Genomic DNA, 18,400 nt, shown 5'->3' with positions numbered 1-18,400 from the left:
AAGTGGATTTAGTTCCACTTTACACTGTATGCATGACTGTCTTGCCCACCCTACCAGCTGCCTGAATTGAAGGACATTGATCTGCACTGTACTTAATACCTATCTTCAGCTGGCTATTACTCAGGTTTTTTTGTTTAGTAAAGTGAGTTTTTCAGTACTCTGTGGAACTAAATTTGCTATGAATATGCAAGGTTTGGTTTTTTTCCTTCCTGGCATTTGAACGTTTTCAAGCTGAAATATTTTTTGTCCTACCCCAAAATAAGGTAGGACCTTCTGCAAAAGGAGAATGATCCTTAAATGCTGCTGTGTAACAGAGTGTCAGGAGAGAAAAGGTGGGGAAATTGTATTGGGCTTCATTTTAGTGAGTGGAAGGGAAGAGGGAAAAAGGTTTTCCTGCTGAATCCAAGAACTAGTGAAATACAACCAGATGGTTGAGACATGTTTATGCATGTTACTGAATAAGTCTTTCCAGCAAACTTTTCTGTCACTGACTTGGAGAGAGTTAATCTTGCTCAAGAGAGTGCTATTTCTTCAGTGTTACATTGTTATCGAGTCTTCAGTGAGATTACTTTCAGAAATACATGTGCTAATAATGTTGATGATGAGAAATTTTTTAGCCATCATTTTAACTGGAGCTTCAGCATGTCTAATTCTGACACCTTTCTCTGTGAATTGTTCCCAGCAATGTTAAGAACTGAATTTTTGTCTGACAGAGTGTACGTGTTCAAGTTTTAATGGCTCCTGTCATGTCATTATGCAAAGTTAAATGTATTAAATACACAGAATGTGCAGTAGCCTGTGCCAGTCTTGTTATACGATGAGAGCTAATATAATAATCTAACAGCCTAATATACATTCCTGCATGAGCAGTATTAGCTTGGACTCTGTTAAATAGCTGACATTCGAAGTTTACTCCCAGTTTTGAAAAGTCTGCTTGTATCATCAGTGCTGTCATCTAGTAACGTTCATGCTCTGTTTCCACATGGCATTCTCACTCATTGTAATAGGCTGCTAGTGAAAATACAGGTATTATCCATCTATTTTATAAATTACCATTTTCTTCCCTGGCTGCATGCCACAGCTTTGTCAGGATACCACAGAAGTTACACACAGCTAAAAGCTGAATAAGTTGCTACAAGGTGGATATAGCTGCTTTAGAAGTAACCTACCTCATGAGTAATTAGGCATATACCATTACTGAGGCTGAGTTCAAACAAGTCTGTCAATGAAATTAAGCGTGTCATTGTAGTATTACTGTCATTATGAAAATCAGCTGCTAAAAGTAAGTAAAAATAATTTAAACTATGTATTGAATTTCACATGCAAAGGTTGGAGACAAATGAGTTCCTCAGCAAGCAAAATTGTGTGTTTGGGACAAAGTTATCTCTCAGTGTGAGGGCTTGATTTTTAACCACACTTCTCTTATTACTTATATTTCAATATTGACATACAAACCCCTGATCATCAATGAGACAAAGCCAGAGTATCAGAAATACCAGATGCAGAAGTAAAACCACACCAAGAAAGTACCTATTTAACCACCTTCACCTACAATTGCTGTACTCAATATAGTGTTAAAACTGGCTAACAAATGAATGATTTGTAGGAAATAAAACAAAAAGGAAATCAATGTTTACAACAGTGGGTTTGCCCCTTTAAACTAGAAACTCCCTTTCTAGTTCTTAGGGAATTTATTTATGCATTTAAGTTTTGCTTTACCAACACACTGTTCAGTTTGCTCTCTACCTTTAAATTCTGTTTTACTGTGTAAAACTGTAACATCTGGCAAAAATGGCCACTAATGATTGTGGTGTACTTTGTGATGTGCAAATCCATTGTTTTCCTAAGCTGTAACATGCATGTTATGCAGTGATAGGATGCCAGAAATGCACCGATTTATGTCTTTGACTTTTATGTTTCATATTTTTTAATGTTTTTTATACTTCATAAAATCCTGTTCGTCTAAAATAATGAAAAAATATTACAGGATATAATCTAAAAGTAAGTAGGTGAGAAATGATACTTCAGCATGTATGATATGTGGTTTTAATCCTTACCGGGGAGGGGGGGAGGGGGAGAAAAAAGAGATGATTCAGACAAGCACTTTCATAATATGCTAATTGCACCTGGTATTTAGTCCTATCACAGACACCGATCCCAAGCCCCACAATGCTGATTCTACCTAGAAATAGCCAAAACAAAGAACTTAGCTTCCATGGTCTGCAAGTTTGGCTTGTCGTCTCCCTAAATAAAACCAGACAGATGGAGCAATCTTTGGAAATCATGCAAAAACCAATATGTCTGCGGTAGGGAATTTGGAACTGCATGTATTGAAAAAATTAATGGATTTACCAAAACCCAAGATTGAAAGTACTATGTGAATAGGCAGCGTCCCAATGTGTGTTTTCTCCCAGTACAGACGGCATATACAGTAGGGTCCGAAGTAGGCTCATTCCTGGGGTTTGGCTTTATTCAAAAGAAACCAGTGTTAGGGTAGCAAAGCTTAGCTCAGGTCTCTTGCCCAGACTTGGCTAATCTTACAGCAAACCTCTTAGGACTCCCAAGTTTTCGCGCTCCCTTGAATTTTTGCTGTTGCCTAACCAAGTGAAGTCCTTGGCCAGCTTACTCACTCAGCGACTGCCACTCCATCCTAGCACATAATGGGGAGGACTGTGTCCTGCCAAGCTGAGATGCACTGAATACTCGATGGATGATCTTGTGAAAAGAAATGCAAAAAAAGAAACAGCACTCTTTACTGCTGCTTCTGTCTGTCCCAGGAGGAATAGAGGTTGCAAACTTGTCACACTGTGGCTGTAGCTAAAATTCAGCTAAAGCACATAAACACAACTTTATTGAAAGAAGAATGATCACAGGTGATCCTATAAGAAGCCTTTGACCCACCGTCTACAAGTTTTGAAAGTTGCCATTCCAGTCAAGATTGCTCTTTGCCTGGCTCCGGAGGATACTGGGAAGAGGAGAAGGACAGATGGTTGTAATGTGAGAATTGGTGGCAGCATGGGCTGTTGTTAAGGTTAACAGCTGAAGGAAGAGTCGATGGGAAAGGATGAATGTAGTTACTGGTGGCTTAGCTGCAATCTTTACTCTAGTGTTTATGTGCTTTAGCTGAATTTTAACTACAACCACAGTTTGAAGGATACAATTTAGTCATAAATTGTACATTAAAAGCTGCTTCACTGTGTCTCTTCTTGCAGTGTATATTGAGCTCCCCATAAAGGTTGTTTACATTACAAGATCAGTTTAAAGGAAGCTTTAAAGAAGCTGTCAAGAGTTTCAGCCCATGGTTACAATTTCTTTCCAACCCTACTGCAAAGCATTGGGGATTAGACTAGGTTGCTGGGGGTGAGGGAGTTATCTAAGAGGCAGGCTTGGTAGAGAAAATGTGCTGGAGACTGGTTGTGACTTAGGCAGGAAGGGGAAGCTGGGTTACAGCACACACGCAGCAGGACATGTTCCCTGGTGACAGGCACTTCCTCACTCTGCTCACGAGACTCCCATTGCTTCATAGCACTACAAAGGAGATTTGAATTAATTCCTGTTTGTTTGCCTCGACACATGACAGTGAAGAATGAACTATCTTCCAAACTAAATGACCAAGCAAATGAGCACAATTGAGTGAGATTTGTTTAACTAATGTTGAAAGTTAAAGATTATCTATACTGTACAGTAATTGTTCACTGGGGGAGCCTCACTCAGGCTCTAAATAATGTTTTGCATGTGTCACTATATTTTCCACAGTCATGAAAGATGGGGTTTGGAGTACAAAGGTAGATCCATACTGGTTAAAATTCATTTGGCATTCTCCCCTACCACCTTTAAAAAAACTTTCAAAAAACAAACCTGAAAATAAATGATGTTTCTTATGCTTTAAATCCTGGCATTTTAAAACATAGGCTGGACAGATTTGTAGATTGCAGAGGCGCTTTCAGTTTGTGGCTGAAAAAACTGCTGAGAATATCAGCTGAGACTTCTGCAAGCTGCATGGAAAGAGCATTTCAAAGCTCTGTACTTGCTGGAGTTCACTCCTCTGTGCAGTAGCACATTATTCTGGAAGCAGTGCTTCTGCTCAACTCTTTAATGTTTTTCCAGAAAGAAAAGCGCATTAGCTGAGTATCTTTCTTCCATAGTGCTGCTGCCACTGCTAGAATTAGAATTTTCATACAAACAATGCTAAGTGAGGGAGCTGGCATGCCTCTACAGTATGTCTTTTTCTGAGTTCCCAGCATTTAACCGGGATCATAGTACTTAGTCTTATTTGCTTCCTAGTCTGTCACAGGGCTCTGAAATCATGGTATCATTTGCATACCACTGTGGTATGCAATCTGCTTTACAGTCCTGCACACCAGTCTGCACCCTTTGACTTGGGAGAGGAAATCACTTCTCTCAAATTGTCCATGACAGATCCAGAAGCTCCGGCTGGTGTTATGTCTCAGTGGGACCGGAGGGTGACTGGTGTCTACATGGCCCAGAAAAGCAGCTGCTGCTTCAGATCCTGCTGCCACTGCCACAAACAAAATTAACATCTGGCCTGTACCTACTATGATTTATTGTGTCTTTTAGCACTAATACCTGAAATCCCTTACGGGTTTGTCTAGAAAAGAAATGATGTGTAGAATTTACATTCAGGAGTTGTCCTGCCAGGAGCAGTCCTTACTTTTTTTCCCAGTGTACCAGCAAGATTAGCACTGAATCCACACGTTGAATGTAATATGTAAATATACCCAGCTGCAGAAATTAAGGACAATATGTATAAGGAGGCTTCTTCCCCTTTACTGATAAACCATTTTTATTTGCTCCGTCTCAAAATACTGGATACTATTTTGAGATATTGTTGAAATGCTACTCAAAACTTGTTTCATAAACAACAGAATACTTAGGAGAAGATCACTGATGAGGCAAAAGTAATAAAGTAATTTAAAAAATGTAGAATTGGATTTAAAACTGACCAAATGGTTCCAAATAGAAGGCAAGAATGTTTTGAAGAATAACTGTGAGGGCTGACTCCTCTACTTACAGAATCTATGCTGATGATGAGCAGTGACAGAGATAGTTTATTTATCAAAAATAATCTTATATCTCAAGTTTTGTCATTTTCAAGACTGACTTTAATGTTTGCTGCTGAAATCCAAACTGCTGTAAGCATGCACATGCAAGAATATGGTTTGGAACCTAGCAACTCGTTGTATAAAGCCACTTCATTCAGGATTGCTGAATATATTATTTTCTCTACTCACTGTCACATAATTCACATGCTTATAAATATCCATCTGCATTTCTTCTCTTTCTGTGACAGTCACTGCCTTTTAATGTTGTCCTCAGCAATGGAAGAATCAAGTTTAAGCTTCAGATTTCAATGTTGCTTCCATTGATGTTATTAGGGCAGTATCCTGTCTATTACAAGCTTACAGAGGTCTGACTGGTTTTGAAAATTAATCATCTCTATTAATATATTTTTATAAGATACCAGAAACATTTAAGTATCTTACTTAAATGCTTCTTTATACCATACTTTGAATATTTAAGACCTCTCTTTGCTATGTTAAAAACAGGCACCACTGAATAACTAATGTATTTCCCCAAAGAAGAGTTCAACTTGCCTAGTTCCTAATCCTGTAATTATTTATGCATGTAGTTAAGAATATAAACACTCACCTTGTAATCACATGGAGTAGGATATGCTGAATCATGGCCTTTGCCATATAGACTCTGTTGCTAGAAGTACTTCATAATTCACAAGTAATAATAACGATCCTTTTTTTTTCCTATCTAAAAAGAGTATTGTATCAACACAGTGCAGGTTTTTACAGGAAAACATTTTTTCTTCTGAGTATTACCTGTCTGAAGCTAAAGTAAAGAAACATTTTAACCACTCATTCAGTAAATATTGATTTAGCTTTTAACCGAGCTTTTTGTTCTTCAAGAAAAAAAGGATCAGGGTATGAAATCCTGTTGATTGAACTGCCACACTTAATGGCAAAATTCTCATTGGCATCCACATGGATCAGGATTTCCTGAGGAACACTTATGTATGTAGCATGGGCTAGTTCTGGTAGTGTGGAGACTTACAGGGTGGGCTCAGCCATGCGGAACTATCAGAAATTGGTAAGAATGCCACACAACTGTTTTAGCTTTCCAATCACATGCACACACACACCCCCCTTCTGCAATTGTTCTTACTGCTAAATAAATAAACCATAAAGAAAAGCCAACAAACTAGGACCCATGTAGATTTTGTGAGGCTTCTATGTGAAAAGCATGTATATAATGAAATCTTATTTCCCCTCAGTTCCTGCTCAGGCATGATACAAGCCAAGGGTGGAGGATAAACCAATTAATCAATTATTCTTTTTGAATCTTGAAGAAAACCTTTTTGTAATTTTTTTTAATATTCCTGTTAATACTCCAATATGGACTATTATGAAACAGATCCAATATACATTTCTGCTGTTTCTAATTTCATATGCTGTCTTGCACATAGAGATGGCTTTCATTAATACTGAAATGAAGCTGATGCTGTTTTTACTCCGCAGACTTTGGCTGCTCTGTTCCTCTCCTCCTCTCTCTCTGTCAGTTGTAAATTGGTCGACAAATATTTTGTTTCATGCTTCCCCACTGCTGGCATGTAACATCTTTAAAGATTCAAAAGTGATAGGAAGGCTAAAAGGACAACAGGTAGGTAATGCAGCAAGCAGTTCCTTCTTCAGATAAACTTGCTCACAGTAACAAGCAGTAAGACTGTTTTTTCTTCAGAGTGCAGGTGGAGAGGCTGTGAATGAAAACAAATTTCTGAACACAGACTCTAGTACAGGATCAGTGGAAACAACCGCCAAGCCATTACCATTTAAAGATCCAAACTTCATCGTAAGTATATTATTTTAACAATTTGAAATTCTAAACACTTCAAATGAAACGTTAACTAGGGTTATATTTAACCATATGGCTAATGTAGATATTAAGAAAGTCTGCTTAACAGCCAAATAAAAGGTCAACAATTTTTAAGAGATTCACCTAAAGTCCATGCCATGCTGTGGTCCAAAGTGCAGACTATATTATAGCATCAAAATGGCACTGGTCCAGAGACAGAGCTACTATCTTAAATTCTGGAACATAGTCAGAAAACCTGCTAGACCAAGGTAAGTGCGGAAGCTTTATGTTGTGGTGTCTCATAAACTATCCCAGTTATAATACCGCTGTGAACACAGGAATCCCATCTCCCAGTTCCTAGCCGATGCAGGCTGTAAAGCAATTGAACTAGAAATCAGCCAGAGAATTATTAGCAAATGGCATTTTGCTCATCTACCCATCCCTGAAACTCTTTACAGAGTTAAGACCTGTGGTATCTATTCTTCCAGGAATTGCTAGATTTAGAAGCAAATGCTCTGTTCTTCCCAGGACCCTGGCATGCTGGCATTCAGAAGTCATGTAAACTCTGACAGCTGACAAAATTCAGACTGCTAAAACGCTCTGAGGTTTAAATTGGGGGAGAAGGTGAAAGAAGACTACAGCTAGTAATGTTTGGTTTGTTTTTAATATCTTTTTATCTTGCTGTGCCAGGGCCAGCTCATTGGCACACTGTACAAATGCTTTCTAGACAAGCAAACTTCTCAGACTGCTGGTCCTAAGCCAGTCTTTAGAAAGAAGGATTTTATCCCAGATTTCACTCTGTATGGCTAAGATACAATATCCCACAGTGTAAAACCTGACTAATCGGGCATTGCACAGCTCACTGAGCACAGGTTTGGCAGGGAAGTATAAAATTAATCTGACTTGCAAGTTGCTCTGTGTCTGCTTTGCAAATGACTTCTGTCACAAGTGGGACATTCACACAACTGTGTACTTTACTCACTCTAATCCTCTAGTGAGCACTAGCATCTTTGAGAAATGGGCCTTATTGGAAAAGCTCCATTTGTGCCCAGGGGCATTCCATGTAGCTTCCATTTAGGATTTAAATAGCCAAGAGGCCTTGTGCTGATCCTTCAATTCTTAGAGACAAGTTATCTTTTCAAAGAGGTAATACTAATGTCTGCATGCTTGAAATAATAATGAATACACAGAGCCTTTGGCGACTGCTGCAGAAATAATAGGTAGTTATAATAAAAACATGAAATTCTCTTTGCCAATATAGTAACTAATTTCAGAGGGTATGTAATAAGTTTTAACTAGCTGCTTGTCAGTATGAACTGGTAGTAAGCATTTGGATGACTTTTGCATCCTTCCAGCCTAAATTGCCTTAAAAGGAAGAAAATAAATCAAATAATGTCTCTCTCTCATAAATATGCCTAAGTTTGAACCATTAACCCACTGCAGAGGACATGTATGAAACTAGAGAGTAAGGAAGAAATTGCCTTTCTCTGAGCTTCCTGAATGGAATATGTATCCCTTGACAGTGGGGAAGAAGACCTTCTGACAATTGTGTACAGCAATGAATAACTCCAACTGTCCTAGCCCCAGTTTTCCTTGAACTTCCCTAGTGCAGAGGTAGCTTTGTTCATTTGAACTTGGCAGTCATTGCTTTTTGATTGTTAGTATGTGAGATGATGCTTAGCCCCATTCCCAGGAGGCATCAGTTCGTATAAACCCAGTAGTTGCTTCTGAGAAATCAGATAACTGAAAAAAAATCATTATGCAATGATTCTGGGGAAAATTCATGTAATGAATTTGAATTAGTAATGTGGTAAGGACATCTATTTTCATCTCATTCCAGCAGTCTCTGTTTTACAATGACCTCTAGATTACTAAGTTTTACCCTCAAAGCAAATACTTGCATGTGATTTCTATATTAGATATCCATTGCCAAAACCCAATATAGCATCAGCTCATGAGCATCTTTTATATCTTAAGTCTACAGAAAAAAAGCTTTCTCATTGAATCTCTCCTCCTGTCATTCTCAGCAATTTAACAGGCTAATTTATAAACCAATCATAGCAGAAGTGTATTTGTAGAACTTTGCTGAGTTTTGCTGAGACTGTTGGGGCATGTAGTTATTTACAGAAATAACAACAACTCCCCAATTGTAAGAACATTTTCTTATCCAAAGTAAAGCTCTAAATTTATGTCCTTTGATCATTTAGAAGCAGTACAGTATGTTGTGCAGCTTCTGTCTCTGGAGGAACATAAATAAATTATTCTGTAGCAATCACATTTGATAACTGAAACTACCATTATAGTACCTGTGGCAAGCTTTCCATTAGTGTACCTTTCAAGATGCAAAATTGTCTTGGCAGCCAACATTCTATTTATTACTCTTTTTCTATTCTTCTGTCTCCCAGCCTTTGAAAGAAAAATAAAATTTCCAGAAAGTTTCTCGTAGTATTCATTGCATTTTGCAAGATTGGTTGTGTTTTCTACAGTCTCAGATAATTTACAAGAGCCTGAGCTGCACCTGTAATATGCCATAAAAAGGAAAGAGAAAATTTAGCTGTGTAATCACAATTTTAGACACAATTTCATAGCAATAAGTTCTAATACGATTGGAAGTACATAGAGAATCCTGTAATCTCAGGCTAAACCTAACCACATTGATTTTCTTTTTCCATGTAAAAAGCAGATTTTCATTTCCTTCAGTTAATCCTGAACATAGTAGCTTTGACATAGTCCAAAAACCTTTGTTTTTCTTGCAGCCAAGATTAAAGTGTACAGTATATTAGCCTGCTGATGAAATAAGTGAAGACGACAAATTGTTTATGACAGGATGAGACCTATCCAAAAGACTATGAAATACAAGTGTCATGCTATGAAATAGTATTCTTTAATATTTTTTTTTTCTAAACACCATATTTTTAATTCTAGCACTCCGGCATTGGTGGAGCAGCAGCTGGCAAGAAGAACAGAACTTGGAAGAACCTAAAACAAATTCTTGCTTCTGAAAGGGCATTGCCATGGCAACTAAATGATCCTAGCTGTAAGCTGCTTAGATGCTTTGCATGTATTTATAAGTAATAAAATCCACACAAATAACTTTCTTTAAAACAAACCTAAATTATTTCATCATTGCATGCAGTGTCCTGCTTGAACAGGGACGATTAGTACATTTAAGACTAGTCCAATCACACTTGCCAGCTCTAAGTGGAAAGCAGGGGGAAGCAAATAATTTGGAGTATTGTGACAAAGTTAAAATATATTTGGGGAGAGAGTTTAATAAAGTAAATGTATTTATCCAAACCAGGTCAGAAACCCTTTATTCCCATCAGGTTTTTGTCACCTCTTCACTGCTGAGGAGCGTCCCTCTCTGCGTACAGCCCAAGTGTCTTCTGACAAGTGGCTGCTGCTTTGTCAACTTTATTTGAAGTATTTTCAAATTGATTCTGCTAAGCCACATACCTGCAGTAGCTTAGACCTCTGCCCAAGCTTCCTATCCAGCTCCTTAGCCTAGGTTTTTGGAAGATTCTGCATACCTTATTTAGTACCGCACAGCTGATACTACACTATTAGTCACCCTGATTAGCAGTCCTAGCTGGTCTATATCTACAGAAGCAGACTTACAGCACTGATTGTAATCTAGATATACTTCAAGTCTCCTCATAAAGCAGGATACTACTGAATGTAGCTGGAGGCACAACGTGATCCTCAGATTTTACTTAAGCAAGTAGAGACATTTCAGAATTGAGCGTATGCCTATACTTTTTGTCAGACTTGGTGCTTTGTCCAGAATTAGCTTGCCATTTTTTGAAGTGTTTTAGGTTCAACTGTTATAGAAAAATACAGACTGCTGTGTGTTCCTGCCTATTGTAACTGGCAATCTGCTGACATTGCTATTTCTATTACATTCTGTTTGCAGCAGTAAATTTACAGGATACTTCTTTTTAACAAGATAGGAAAAGAAATTCAATTGCATACTTAAAACAGCTGTCTGTGGCATTAGTTTCTTTTGAATTATGAGATGATAAGTTAGAAATTTGATATGGATGGAGCATTTGAAACTATCATAGCATCTGAATGAGGTAGAAGGGAGAACACGAGGGAGGAAAGGAGTCAGGTATAAGATATTTTTGGAAATATCCAGAATTGGGGATTTAACTACTTAAGCCTACCAACTGTGTCTTAAAAATGTTTATGAATGAGAGTTTCTATCTAAAGGGCACCAAAGAACAGCAATTTCAATAATTTAATTTATGCTTTCAGACAATTTTCTAGGTTATTCACTGGGCTTAAAATGGTACATGCTTAAAGATTTAACTGATTTAAAAGATTATCTTGCTTTTCTGGATTATAGTATTTCAGGGCTGCAATCTTGAACAATGTTTTGTGGTCTTAACATACAGCATGCATATGGCAATGGCTATTCTCTGCAAAGATCTGACTGCAAGGGAATTCATTAAGACTTGGAAGAAATCAACACATTTTAAATAGCTTTTGCATTTTTCCTTTCGGGGATGGCAGTTCTGCTTGCTGAACTCATATTAGAGAGATGAGGAGAATCAGGCTGTTGTCCACACTGCTAACAGGCTAAATGTTTTCAGAGGTAATTCTGCTTCATATTTCTTTGCCTTAGTGCTGCTGATTAATAGGGACTTCAGAAAGTAAAGGCAGCATTTTAAAGAAGTATTGTTATCCACTTACATTTTGGTTTTACATTCTAAAATATATGTATAGCACGCTGAATTTATCCCTTTGTTTCTCTCTAGACTTTAATATTGATGCTCCTCCTTCCTTTAAGCCTGCCAAGAAATATTCGGACATTTCAGGACTTCCGGTAAGTATTTTATTTTCCTCTTCAAAACTGGCATCTTGCTTTCCACACTGAAATAAAGCTGGTTCATGCTTTTATAAAAGATGTACTTGCTGAGTTTCCTTCTTAGTCTTGTGCATAATAGTTTTTCAGTGACTTAGGGCCAAACTCCAAATACTGATGGTACATCACAAAAATCCTTAAGTTGCTAACAGATGTCAGGACAGATTAAATACCTCATTCTGCAGTGTGACTCCTATCACACCATTATTCCAGCTGTAGAGTCTGCGTTGGTCCCCATGATTTCCGATTCTTTAGATTGTTACTGGTAGCCCGCAGTCTCCATGACTGCTAACTTTGCCAAGCTTTAACCACACAGACTGAAACTTTCCATGCTGAGTGTTTGCCTAAGGCTGATCTATATCATTACATCTTTTAGAGAAAGTTTCAAAAAGATGGCTCAGCAATTTCCAAGAATGAGATTAGGCAAAGTTATATTGATTGGCCCTGACATGTTATCATAGCTCTTAAACTTTCCCTCAAACAAATCAGCCTGAGACAGATACTTGGCATGGACTTTTTGAGAATTTCAAATAGCCCTACGCTTCAGAGCTGGAACTTGGAGTTTGGCAGATGTATAGTCTGTGTGTCACAGATGGGCTTTTTTACATGGTTTTGTGGAAGAAAAAGAGAAAAGCCCTTCCTCCCCCCATCATGCTCCAAAAAGTCTTGGTAGTTACAATTTGGCCCCTGAATTCCCCAAAGATTCTATTGGCAGAAAGCAGGAGTAAAGTCATTGAATTCTGCTCAACGAAAATTTTCTATGTGCGGCTGACTTTGTTCCTATGTGACATGCATAATTTTACTTAAAACAAAACAGGTGTTAGTAAAAGCATATCTTTTCACTTTTCACCTTCAGCCCCAATGATTTATTTTGCAGAAGCCTATGTATTTATTACAGTTCAAGTGAATGTGAGTGTTTTATTTTGGACTATAAAAAGGGTTACACTACTATAACGAAAACTTTGTAATTCAAAGAGCCTTAAACAGAATTTCTGGATCCTTTCCCCCAGTTTAATCTGTTTCTCACCCACAAGGCTCTAGCCCACCTCACAAGCTTGATATCACATCACAGAGATGCCTGTAAATTATACATTTGTTATGTTGATGCAGGTTAACACAGCACCTTGCTTTCAGTACACTGAATTATGTTCAAGTCCCCACTGGGGAAGAAAAATGGGTGAATATTTAATTAAGGACTGCCTTATAGTGGATACGCAGTCAAAGGCATCAAAGAATAGCTATAGCGCCAACTATAATCCTGCACATCCTAACATTTGAGTTCCTGATTTGGCAGCATATGTTTTCTTCGACTTTTTTATTTTTTAAGTAACATATTTAAATAAGGCATCTAGGAGGTGGGATGTTTCCAGCCTGTGCCTTTGAGCCTGATTTGGAAATGAAGTAGGTTGCTCAGATTGAGGCTGGTAACCCTTGGTGTTCAAGAGGGAATGGGAAAGCAGCATCTCCCTTACAGACTCTCTGGCAGACAGCAAATGAAAGAGGCTGCTCACAAACCCATGGAAAATAATTCCCTCCTGCCAGGCAGACTTACAGTCTTGTACTACTAAGAGTATTGTTTTGATATAACAGCAACTTCTTTTCAGACAAGGAGCAGGGGACAGTTGAATAAGGAATTTTGTATAAATACCCCTACTCTATATGCAGTGGATGAAGGAAGAGGGGACAGGTGGACACTTGAAATAATTATAAGTAGGTTTCACCAAAACAGAAGAAAAATCCTAACTGGGTCACTTAATGGTATTCATATTTCCTATCCTCTTCCCTTAGACTTGCTTTGCAAGGATTAGTAGCATTCACACCAAGTGTTATTTGTGTTGCATCAACATCTCTGACCTTTGAGGGGCTTGAGGGGCTTATGTGGGGGCAGATGGCATAAGGGCAGAAGTCCCTTTCACTGCCCCATCTCCAAGGGACCAAATAATGCTTTCCAGTGCTGCCCTTTAATGCATTACAAAACGAGTCAGTCATTGCATCTATAGCAAGATGATGATGCAGGTTGTAAATGTGAGGACTGTGTCCCAACCATCTAAGGGTCAGTTTAGCCATAGGAAATTAAAGTCTTCCTTTCAGTTCCTCATGTTTTTTTTACCAGCTCCTCCTTTCCATCAGTGATTTATGTACTCTAACTATTCTAGCTCAGTATAAATACTCTCCTTTCTATAGGAATCCATTCAGTGCTGCTTTAATTTCATTTTTGTCTTTACAATTTCATTTTTTTTCCTTTCTTAATTTTCCATCCTCTAATTGCATTGTCAGTTGTTTCCTATTTTACCTGGCCTGCTAGTCTTCTTCAGACTACAAGAAAAATACCATGTTTTAAAAAATCTTTTTTTTTTTTAGATGACTGAGGCAGTGCGTCCTTTAATCTGCTAAGCCAGAAATGTTTCGTAAGAAGCACTAAATTTATTGTCAAGATCATTTCCTAGTAAGAAGATACGTGGGGTAGCAGAATATTTTAGAATCCTAGCATAAAAAAAATGTCCCTGTATTTTCTGTGTAAAACCTGAAAACGTTTGTGTAAGAATATATTTTCTATGGCAATACTGGATTCCCCATGAAAAACAGAAGTAAAATAAATTCCTTAACATTATCCACTTAGGGAAAAATTAAATGGTCTAGCAGGTACAAAAAAAAAGAGAAGTGTATTAAACAATCGCATTAGTATACCTGCAGTTATATTAAATGCCACAATTAAATTCTACTGATTCTCTTCTCTTTCTGTGTGTAACACAAATGGAATTAAATTTACCAATGGTCTAAGCAGGGCAGCTAATTTATATTTGTAATGCAGCCTAGAATTCAAAAATGATAGCTACTATATCGACACTGCAAAAATAAAACTTGCAAGATAAATATTTAGCTATTTTAACATGCATAACAAAGAAATTTATTGTAAAGCAGATAAAAAATCCCAAACCTTGAAACATTCATATTTCTCTTCCTTTCCTGAAAAATGGATCAGCCTTGTTACTATAGAAACAGATGGAGATAACTTATTTATTGCATTTGGAAAGCATGTATCTGTGGCCTTTGCCTTAAGTTTCTAAACATGATAGAGGTTCTTTGCAAAATCACCTACTTCATTTTGGTCATCTGTTTTAATTATTGCTGAAGTAACAGTAAAGTTTGTTTTCAGACTGAAGTCATGGCATAAATGACTGGTTACCCTAAATTTGTGTGTGCAAACAATATGGCCCAATATGAAGTATCAGAATATTGAGGAATTACCGTTTAATCTGGGTGGTACACAGCAGAAATTGCTGATTTTGCTTAGCTAGTTTATTTCAGAACCATGCGCAGTTGAAAAGCAGTCTGCTTGGGTGTCTTATTTTTAGATACACGAGGCCAGATTTAAAATGTGAAAGAAAAATAAATTTATACCTGCTGTAAACATTAAGTTACCACCCAGTGTAATTTACTCCTAATGTCCTAACTTTGCCATTTGTTTGAAAATTGATTGGTGGATTGACTGTTAGCTTACTACATTTAATTAACCTTGTAGCATTTCTTTCTAAAGAAATAAACTATAAATAACACTTAATTTTCTGCTAGGTCTTATCAGGCCAGATCACTAACCTGATTGTTACTGTGGTTAACAAATCCTTTGCAAGATAAAAATGATAAAGAGTTCTGCACTTCAGCAGTATGAATGGGGGGAATGCTCCAGCTCTTCCTGGTCTTTTCTGTTTTAGTAGGTCTTAAGGGATCTCTACTGCTTGTGCCTTGCAGGCTGCCACCATCTCCTGTTAAAGAAAAGTACAGAAAACACTTTCAGAGCCTTTGCAGGCACTTGGTAATTCAATGAGGAGCAGGTGGTGATTGTCCTGGAGGGAGAAAGTAGAGAGGTGGTACCCTGAAGCCTACCTTCTTCCAGTCGAGCCTCCTGTGCTGCCCCTGAGCTCATCTGAGCTCAAGGTTTCTGTAGCAACAGGGAAGGGGAGAGGATGGAAGGAAGCTGGCACCACTCCCAGGCACCCAGGGTCCAAATATAGCAGAGGCTACAAGCATAGCCTAGGGTTAGCTGGCCAGGCTGCTATCCTGAAAGCAGACGTCTGTAGAAAAGCACAATGCTGAGTTCAAATTTCTTATCAGTTCAGTCACAGAACCATAAGCTGAGACACCCTTGCTTTAACAACCACTTTAAAGTAAATTAAAACCCGAGTTGTATGCAGGAGGAGAAAAGCGGTCCAAAGCTATCAGGGCACCCATAATTCAGGCTCTTTGTGGGTAATTTATTGGCAGCAGCCTGACGGTTTGGAGAGCTGCCTTGTGAGAGACTGCACAAGGCACAGAGTTGCTAGGGTGAGTTTAGAGAGTTGAGGAATTTCTTTTGCACTGTGTTTTGTGTGAAACTATTTTAGCCCTCTGTTATGTTTAATGCATTTCTAATGTGATTTTATAGGGGTCTGTTAACTTCTCATAAGTTCTGACACAAGAAGAAAACAAAAAAAATACAGTTTTGGCCACATGGTAGAACAGCAGTGCTGTTACTGGGAGAATAAATTCACTATTTTGTGATCTTGCAATTAGATGGGTTTTTTTATCATTCTTGATGTGTTCTTTGAATGGTGTCGCTTCCATTGTTTTTTTTCAGGCAAACTACACAGATCCCCAGAGCAAGCTGAGGTTTAGTACTATTGAAGAATTTGCCTATATTCGGATGCTCCCTTCAGATGTGGTTACAGGATACCTGGCTCTAAGGAAAGCAACAAGTATTGTTTCCTGAAGAGACCAAATATCATTGCGTATCACTTGTGAATAGTGCTAATTTTGAGAATCGTGATGGAAACCGTCTGCGGGAGTGAGGTTCCTCCAAACTATCCATGGGTATTTACATCTGGAAGTAGTTGATGATACATGGATTTGAAGAACATCTGGATTTAATTTTGATAAATGCTGATATTTGTTAGTTTGCCAATTTGTAAGCAATTTGGTTTGGTGAACAGAATAACTTAGACCTTAACGATACATCTGCACTGTAATGTCTGAGTTATGTTAATTTCTGTACAGGCAGGATTTCATCTCCACCCTGTATATTTTATCTACTGCTGTGGCTCAGAATAAACAAGCATTTGAATTAAGGAAAAGGTACCAAGATATCCCAACTTCTAAACCTGTCTTGCTAGATGTGCTTGCTACTTGGCCATGAAGAAGTTTGTTCCATCTGTAAAAGGAGGCTAAGATATCTAGCAAGTGCTGCTATTGTGATGACTGTTTATAGTACTGAACACTGTGGAAATTAACAGCTTCACAAAAATATTTGCATTGAACAACCATCAGCATAAAATAAAATTGGACTGAAAGTTGTTTTTAAAATATCCTAGTGGATATGCATAACGGCATCAAATATGCAGGTAACTCTTAATCATGACACCTTGGTTTTAAGTGTTTCATTTCACAACCTGACTATTTTTCTACCTTTTCTAGTTAGTATAAAGTTAGGACTAATTAGAACAAAAAAGTACTAATTATGTAGACTTTTAAAAATGATGCTAAAACAAGCAAGACATCCACTGTCCAGTGGCATTCTGACACCCAGATGGTCTTCAGCAAGGCAAGACCTCCCTTGGCAGGACGCCGACCTTTGCACCATGAGGTAGCAGAAGAATAACCTATAGCAACTGAACGTTGTGACCCTTTTGAGGAAGGATACTGAAGGATTTCCTGAAACTAAGTGTGGGGCAAAGGGCAGAGGGTTTTCTGCAAATTCATGATGAGCTGCTGATTTGTTGTCTTCTCACTTCTGCGTCTCTGTCCCAGCCTTGGACTCTTGCATGTTTTAATCTGAATTCCCAAGTTCAGGCTCAGCCATTCCGAGCCTCCAGCCATGTGGCCTTCATGCTCACCCAACACCAACTGCCCCATAGCTGGAGCACTTATGTCCTTAGCTCTCTGAGCCAGTGGGTGTTAGCCAGAAAGGCAGCCAGGCCAAGATACCACTTGCTGTGGGAATGTTCTCCTGTGTAGAAAACTGCCAAATGAAGTTGTCCCATAGCTTGTTAGTCCTGGACTGCCCAGGTCCCTAAGAAGGAGAGACACTGATCACGGGACAGCAGTCCTGTCTCCATCATGGACACTGGGATCTTATGCAAGACACCTCTTCTCTCTGAGTGTACAACCAGCAGGCAGCGGTGACTAGTTAATGTCAAAGCTGCATCTTGAGTGCACATTTCTATGGGCATGATAATTATTTGAACTTTTTTTTTTTTCTCATTGAACGAATAAATATGCGGAGTGTTACTCATGCTAGTTTAATTTCTACTCCAAAACAGGAAAAACAATAAAGGGACACATTGTTTAATGAAATTCTGTGCGACTCATTCCTCAGTTTTTGTGATCTAATATTTACAAAACCAAAGTAATTTGAAAAGTCTTTGACAGGCTTACAATAGATCCTCCAAAGCCCTGGATAACAGATAATGCTACAACTGTATCACAGAACAAAAAAGAATAAGACAGGATATCTCACTTCATGCCAGTAAGTATCCAAACCACATTCTCTTTGCATCCGAGTTTTAGAATGGATGTTTTTGACTTACTTTACGTACTAAAGATGTGTTTATAAGATAAGCTTAACATTGATATGAAAAGAAAACACACAGAACTGCTGTAAGATCATTTGTGCTTTAA

At 38.1% G+C, this 18,400-nt stretch overlaps 1 protein-coding gene across 1 annotated transcript in view; it reads left to right on the top strand.

Moving 5' to 3' along the window:
- Window positions 1–18,076, top strand: part of INO80C (INO80 complex subunit C) — a 33,724-nt gene extending 15,648 nt beyond the window's left edge. Inside the window, exons 2-5 of the mRNA XM_069853395.1 lie at window positions 6,769–6,879; window positions 9,808–9,919; window positions 11,643–11,710; window positions 16,365–18,076. Coding sequence (XP_069709496.1) covers window positions 6,769–6,879; window positions 9,808–9,919; window positions 11,643–11,710; window positions 16,365–16,496 — 423 coding nt within the window. The 3' untranslated portion in view covers window positions 16,497–18,076. The remainder of the gene's footprint in view (window positions 1–6,768; window positions 6,880–9,807; window positions 9,920–11,642; window positions 11,711–16,364) is intronic.
- Window positions 18,077–18,400: the final 324 nt, after the last annotated feature.

The sequence above is a fragment of the Phaenicophaeus curvirostris genome, chromosome 3, assembly GCF_032191515.1.
Source record: "Phaenicophaeus curvirostris isolate KB17595 chromosome 3, BPBGC_Pcur_1.0, whole genome shotgun sequence".
NCBI lineage: Eukaryota > Metazoa > Chordata > Aves > Cuculiformes > Cuculidae > Phaenicophaeus > Phaenicophaeus curvirostris.
This window is presented reverse-complemented; position numbering and strand designations above follow the sequence as displayed.